The 7,181-nt window shown below is 30.5% G+C and overlaps 1 protein-coding gene across 6 annotated transcripts; it reads right to left on the bottom strand.

Annotated features, from left to right (window-relative positions):
- Window positions 1-1,939: 1,939 nt before the first annotated feature.
- LOC130726656 (uncharacterized) lies at window positions 1,940-6,183 on the bottom strand. Of its 6 annotated transcripts, none has more exons than XR_009014929.1 (10): window positions 6,031-6,183; window positions 4,524-4,785; window positions 4,320-4,416; window positions 4,081-4,202; window positions 3,868-3,952; window positions 3,622-3,757; window positions 3,336-3,490; window positions 3,109-3,225; window positions 2,811-3,002; window positions 1,940-2,550 (listed from the first exon to the last, which is right to left on the bottom strand). XR_009014929.1 is itself a non-coding variant. In XM_057577960.1 (7 exons), the coding sequence occupies exons 2-7, from the start codon at window positions 4,400-4,402 to the stop codon at window positions 3,156-3,158; spliced, it is 651 nt and encodes a 216-aa protein (XP_057433943.1). In that variant the 5' UTR covers window positions 4,403-4,416; window positions 4,524-6,173; the 3' UTR covers window positions 3,108-3,155. The 6 variants fall into 6 exon arrangements, 1 of the variants encoding a protein (XP_057433943.1); XR_009014927.1 differs by having other exon boundaries at window positions 5,822-6,172; XR_009014928.1 differs by having other exon boundaries at window positions 2,811-3,022; window positions 4,524-6,173.
- Window positions 6,184-7,181: the final 998 nt, after the last annotated feature.

Here is a 7,181-nt window from a genome sequence, read left to right as displayed (position 1 = left end):
TTTTTAGTAATACTTGACTATCTCTGATCATTTAAGTATAGTACCAATAGTTAGTAAGATCATTAAATGAGAAGGAAGAAGTTTAGAACAAAAGGTACACAACACCTGCCAATTGGAAACTTGGAACAAGTAAATTGAAATAAATAACTAAAGCATTTAATGCACCCCTGGTTCATAGTACACACACATGGTAGAAATCAAAGAAAAAAGACATCCTCACGAAATTTAGGACATCATACCTCATCAAAACTGAAATTAAACTTGCTAAATCAAAGTACAACAGAGCCTGATGCATTTACATAGTATAGTAATAGTCATATACAAGAAAAGACACAACTTACTTGTTAGAAATGCAGATGAATAGAAGCATTGTCTAAAATGATCTTCCATAAATAAAAAAATAATATCCATTATTTTGGCTTCATCAAATATTTCTCACAATTGGTCCAACTAAATTCAAATACAAGATTCTAATTTTAACCACCAAATTCAGATTAAAAAAGTAAGTACTACGCTTTTGTTACGTGAGCTTAAATTAAATTTCCGAACTAATTATAGTATTATACACAAACTTACCAAAAACTACCAACCTAGGTCAACTATGCTCAAATTCTTTGAAACCTCCAACTTAACCACTTACCTTAACACACAGATAATCCCAAAACAAAATTGAAACAATGATCAATTAAGATCAATTACTCATAAATCATAATCATTACAAAATCCCATTCACTTGAACAAATAATTTTTATACACCTTCAACATAAGACAAATATTCTACTTAAAATCAAAAGATAATATACTAATACCCAAAAAAAAAACACGATCCAAAAATAAGGCCCAGTTTGGAAGAGCTTATTTGAGCTTATCTGACAACATAAGCTCTTATGCCAGTGTTTGGGAGAGCTTATGCAAACAGCTTATGGTCTGCCATAAGCTATTTTCAGCTTATTTTCATAAGCTACTCAGGATAGCTTATGAAAAACAGTTTATGTTATACACAACTTATTTTTAATTTATTAAAATAAATTTTTAAAAATAGCTTATGAATAAGCGCTTATGTCATAAGCGCTTATGACCATAAGCGCTTAATTAAGTTGTTTATCCAAACGCGGCCTAATTAAACATTTGTTCAAATCATCTACTAACATTAATCCACGCATACTACCACAAGAAATTACAGCAATGATCTATTAAGATCAATTACTCATAAATTATAATCATTACAAAATCCAATCCACTTAAACTAATAAGCATTTGTTATAATAATTTTCTAAAATGTACAAAAAAATCAAATAAAATCTTCTAAATTAAAAATCAAATTTTAGTGCACTACAGATCATGTATTTTTCAGGAGTTAAATAACAAAATAAATCAAAAAAAGATTAACTCATCTTATGAATGGTAGTAATTTTTCAAAAGTTGATTGCAAACTATAATTTTTCCTTTTGTTAAAGAATTGGTAATGTAGGAATACATTCACGCCCAAAATAAGGAAGCAACATATATTCCCTACCCATTAATACAAAACGTACTTATTCCTCTTTAACCATTCTACATTCATATCCTATAAACTAATGGATATTTAAAAAAAAAAAATCTGCAATTTACTAAGACCACAAAATTCCTAAAAATCCACCCATTTATATTTTTCAACATCCAAATCAATTGAAATTGATCTTCAATAAAACCAATGGTAAATATCACACGACATCAGAAGATAACAAATAATCACTCATCCATTTATGTTGCTAAGATCAAAAGTAGTATTTTTTTTTTATACTGAATTTAGTGCCTCAATCAAAAAATATCAGGAAATAGCTGATAAAAGCTTGTTCCAATGATCAAGGTAAAACCACCTTACATCTGATTTACTCATGCTTATAATCATATTTTAGAGAAAAGGACAAATAAAGGTAACGTAAAGGGAACTTCAAAATAATTACAAACACCACAAAATACATTGATAACATGGTTACTTAAGCTACAATACTGCAAGTCACAGTTCTCAAAAGGTTACAAATACCAGATTTAAATCAAGTTCAGCACACTACATGTACTTGTAACATAGGACATCTACCATGAAAGTTAATTAAAAACAACATAGTTCAATGGACCCATAGATATACAAAAAAGGGGCCTCCATAATAATAACACATAATACCCAGCAAGCTAATGTCAACACGAAGTAATAAACATCTAAAAGTCACCAAGTTAAAACTTAGGCTCATGATTTTCGCGGACCTTGAACCCATCCACTGGAATCAAATGACCTTCACAATCGGATCCACCATCAGTTAGCTGAATTGCCTTCAAGCGATTAATTTCACCTAACATTCCATCATCAGCATTGGCAAAATCATGGCTACTGATTTCTAGCTTCTGCACCACACATGTTTCAAACTTTCCTGACTTGCTACCTACATCTTCATAAACATCACTCCCAGAGACTTCAAGTTTTCTTTTCACAAAGTTTGTTGGAACACCATCAATGATTCTTTCTCCATATCCAGCAACATATGTAGCATGTTCACCTTCACCATCCGTCACCTGTAAGTTCCTCTTAAAGTTAGTAAATGTTCCAATAACCCAAAGATATCACAGATTTTATCAAAATGTAGTCACAAATTTTATAAACATTGACTATTTTAAGAGCCAAATTTATACACAAGTTCAACCTAATATATGATACCAAACATGATAATAACATAAACAATACATCTACATCCTGTAATAAAATAACATATCTAAGAGGTTGATAATTGTTTACTTGTATCTAGATAATTCAACAACATACACACAATAATTACCATCATAGATGTAGAACTGGCCACTTCAGAAAAGAACGCAGATGTGATTTCAGGATCAGCACACATACGAAGAACCTCAAAGCAAGGATACCCCCTTAATTTAATCCCAGGAATCTTAGAAACTTTAAACAAAATTTCTTTGCCAATAACTTTTTCCTGAACCTCCAGTGGAAAGTCAACATCAGCAATAGACTACATCAAGAAATAAATAACTGTAAAAGAATCACATAAACAAACTAATCCAATATTTAAGAAATAAAACAATCAACTGTATCAAAAAACACTTATCAATACTCACATCCAGAGGATACAACAGATCATCTGAAGACAAACTGATCAACTCCTTCACTTGAGAATCATTAAGAAAAAAACAGCATTTTTTGAACCATCGAACACCTCTACTTTAAGCCGGTACCTGATTATTATAAAGTTTTTAACTTTAGGAATAATGCAAGATAAACTAACGGCCAAAAATACATAGTCAATAATCAACAATTCAATATAATACTTAAAAAAAAAACTTACCTTCTCAGCATCTTGTAGAAAAATCGTTCACACCTAACACACTCATACACACCACCACGCACAATCAATTCCTCATGACATAAGCATGAGGGATATGTCCAAGGTTGATCTCTAAAAGCAGATACAATACGAGCATGGGTAATAACCACAGAATCCTGTACAACAATATATAGATTACTTTGTTACATCTTCATATACATCAAACGAACATACTGATCATCTGGATTCATTAATGTAAAGTATATACTAATGTATGCACAGAATGAATAAATCATAATGACTAAACCTTATTGGATACAACCAGTTGAGACAGTGTTTTCCTTGGGTGAAGAGACAACATATCATCCCTGATATTACTTTGGGGACCAGGACAAGATAAAAACCCAACAGGTTCTTCAATCTTGATACCTTCAGCAAACAGCCTACAAAGGGTACATGATACACAACTTATATCCAAAATAATGTCTTTCAATCTACTACAAAATAAAAATATAACTAATGGAATCATAAATAAATCTCTCAACATAAAAACCTTCGAGTAAATGCAGAAACAACTTCAAAGCCAGTATTGATATATAGCTTTGAAAAATGATTCACATTTTGAATGATCACTCTGTCTGCATATCAAAAACATCATACACACAATTAAATAACATTAAAAAATTAAAAAATAAATTCTCACACAAAACATGCTTTAATTCAACAAACTTAAAACAAAAATCTCATTAAAGATTTTGACTATCACCTCTAATATATTTAGCCTGAAAATACTGCAAGGTTAGAATTGGCCTATTGACCCAATTTGAGGACAGTTGTAGCATGAGTAAGTCAACCATCTCCCCAAGCAGTACACAGCGAATCCTACCACTGAGACAAGTAAATATGTATTACAAAGATCGAAAAACAAAATCATAAATAAAGGTAAAAAATACCAACAAATGAGGTAATAAGTAAAATTCACTAAAAGATAATATGAAACATTACGCTGGATCTATCAACTCAATAATCATCATTTTCCTAATCCTTCCATACTGAACCATACGCCTGACAGGGGAAACAGCCAACATCAACCCAATAAAATCTGCTCAAATAGAAAAAAACATGAGACATTTAGAAATAACTAACCAAGTGAGTGGACATCTAAATATCAAAATTTATAAAGCATTCGAAAAAATAAAAGAACAAAACCTATAAAATGTGAGAAGGTTCCCCTGCATCTTTCTATTTCTGCTGTGTCATAAAACGACCATGCCTCACGAGGAATGGAAGGATCCCCAAATAAGAAAATAGTAGTTTCCACATCAAAGCAAAGCCTGAATCTAGTGTTGTTAAAACGAAGTGGACGATCATTTGGAATCACCCTAAAATGTGAAAACTTGTAAACAAAACCAACTTCAATATCAACATCTGATCCTACATGCTTAGCTACCGAGGCTTGGATTTTCACACCCTACAAACATAACACAACCAACCGCAAAAAAAATTATGATTCTATGCATTTTCAAATACAACACACAAAACAGCATAAAGATAAACAAACAAACTATGTAACTTGACTCAAATATAGATGGCAAAAATATTCACAAATCAACCTCCTTATCCACCAAGATCATTTCAATGCTAGCTACCACATAGGGGAGATAAGGAACAGGAGTTTTCCACAAGGAAATAACTCTAGCAATCAAGTTAGTCATTCCTGAGTTGGGTGAAATGTTCCTAACATTAGACAAAGGCAGCATTGTGGTTTCCATCTTATGAGTGAATGAGTGAACTAACACAAGAATAACTTCAGATTTCCTTTGTCTTCAACACAAACATGTATAGTATTTATAGCCAACAAAAATATTAATATACTCAGATTGTGATACATGATAACATGACATCATCTGAGAAAAACAAGTCATAAATATTAGGAGAGCAAAATATAGATATGATACATTCACAGAGACAACTGATTGAACATAAGAAAACACATAAAAATGTTAAAGAATGGTTATTTTCACGAAAAGAGAGGAAAATAAAGGATTACAGAAGTGACATAACCCAAACAACTACACAGAATGAGAAGACAATACTCACCTAATATTGCATAACATCCCACTATGATAGAAGAAAGCAAATATAAGAGAAATAAATTCAGCAAGCACTGAAAACATGATTTTTTGGGCTACAGTGGGCATGATTAAATTTACTGACAAAATATAAGTACTGAAGTTGAAGGTCAGGATCATGAAAACCCATATGTTTTGATTAACTTGTAACTAAAGGGTACTCAGGCGACAGTTACAGCTGTTTCCAAATCAAATAAGTAAAAAATCTGGTTCTCTTGCATCAAAGTTCAATACATTGTTAATTCTAATAAACTACAACAACTGTCATTAGTAAAGAGAAAACAATACTAACCAAAAATTAGGCAACGAAAGCAAAATAAAATTGAATTACATGCCTCATGTTTAATTGATTACGAAGGAGTGAGTACAACATACTCAAATAAAGGGCCAAGATCAGATGATGGACAACAGAACAACATCACACCAAAGATACACCACCAGAGGCTATGCATATTCAGTGCGTAATTTCGTTCACGCAAAGTTAGCATCGGATTGAAGACGAGGGGCCCAAATCACAGCATCTAAACAGATCATCACAGTGATACACCAATTGAATAAATCAGAGCAAGGAGATAAAATACAACCTTGCAATCAAAATTTGGGACCAATATATCTACAACGAAATGCTATAATCAGAACCATAAGGAAGCCGTCGACACAGAGGGATTAGGTTTCTTCTTTCCTGCAAATACGAAGAAGAGAAACGATAAACATAGGGGTATTATAATATGGGCTAAAATTAAAAAAATCTAAACAGATTTAACAAAAAAAAACAATAAAAAACTGTACGGAGGTACATTTCAAATTAGTTTTCTTTCATGTGTAATATATATTCTTCTGATTTTAAATTTTACATAACACAGCAATTAATTCATTTTCTTTACGACTGGGGAAGATTATATCATATTGTAAATCTCAACAATCAACTATCCATATAACAAATAACAAACATATTTATTTTTTATATTATAGTCTTCAAATAAATAAATTTAATTGCTGAGATAATTATTAGATATCATTCCAAAATACAAAACAAATATACAATCAATAATCTCAAAAAAATGTCATTTTCTTTTTAGAAAACACAAAATCACTTATTTCTTAAATTATTAGTGGATAAATCTTAATCTAAAAAAAATACTATTATTAGATACATGACATTTAGCAACTATTTTCGTATTAAAAATGTTATTAATCAATACAATAAAATATTATAAAAAAAAGGACAGTGACATTCAAATTTTCCAACTATTTTATTAATAGATAAAATTCAACCTAGCTTCTAAAGAAATTCACAACTACTTACAAATTAAATTTAGCATCCAAGAGCTTCTAAAATAATGCCAAAAAAAAAGGTTTTACCTATTAAATTTTTTATAAAATTTAAAGATAGTTCAGTAACAACTTGTTTAATAGAATATCTTTCAAATTCAAAAAGAGGATAAAAAAAACTGCTTCCCATATTAGGGTAAGATCAAAGTGAAAGCAAAATAAGTTACGTATATTTGGCGGACTCCCCATATTATCATTAACATCAAATCTCATCTTTAATTTTACCTCTTTAAAAAAAGAATTTCTACTAAAAAGTAATTCTTTTCTTATCAATTGGTTGCACAGAATATTTCGCCCATATTAAACAAATAATTAACCTAATAGTTTAAAATAAAACGGTCAATCAGTATCTTCATCCTTATAATGAATATAAAATAGGTACACAACTAAAAAACATTAGAAC

The sequence above is a fragment of the Lotus japonicus genome, chromosome 6 (genome assembly GCF_012489685.1).
Source record: "Lotus japonicus ecotype B-129 chromosome 6, LjGifu_v1.2".
In the NCBI taxonomy this organism is placed as follows: domain Eukaryota; kingdom Viridiplantae; phylum Streptophyta; class Magnoliopsida; order Fabales; family Fabaceae; genus Lotus; species Lotus japonicus.
The sequence above is the reverse complement of the archived record's forward strand: the minus strand, read 5'-3'. Positions and strand labels throughout refer to the sequence as shown.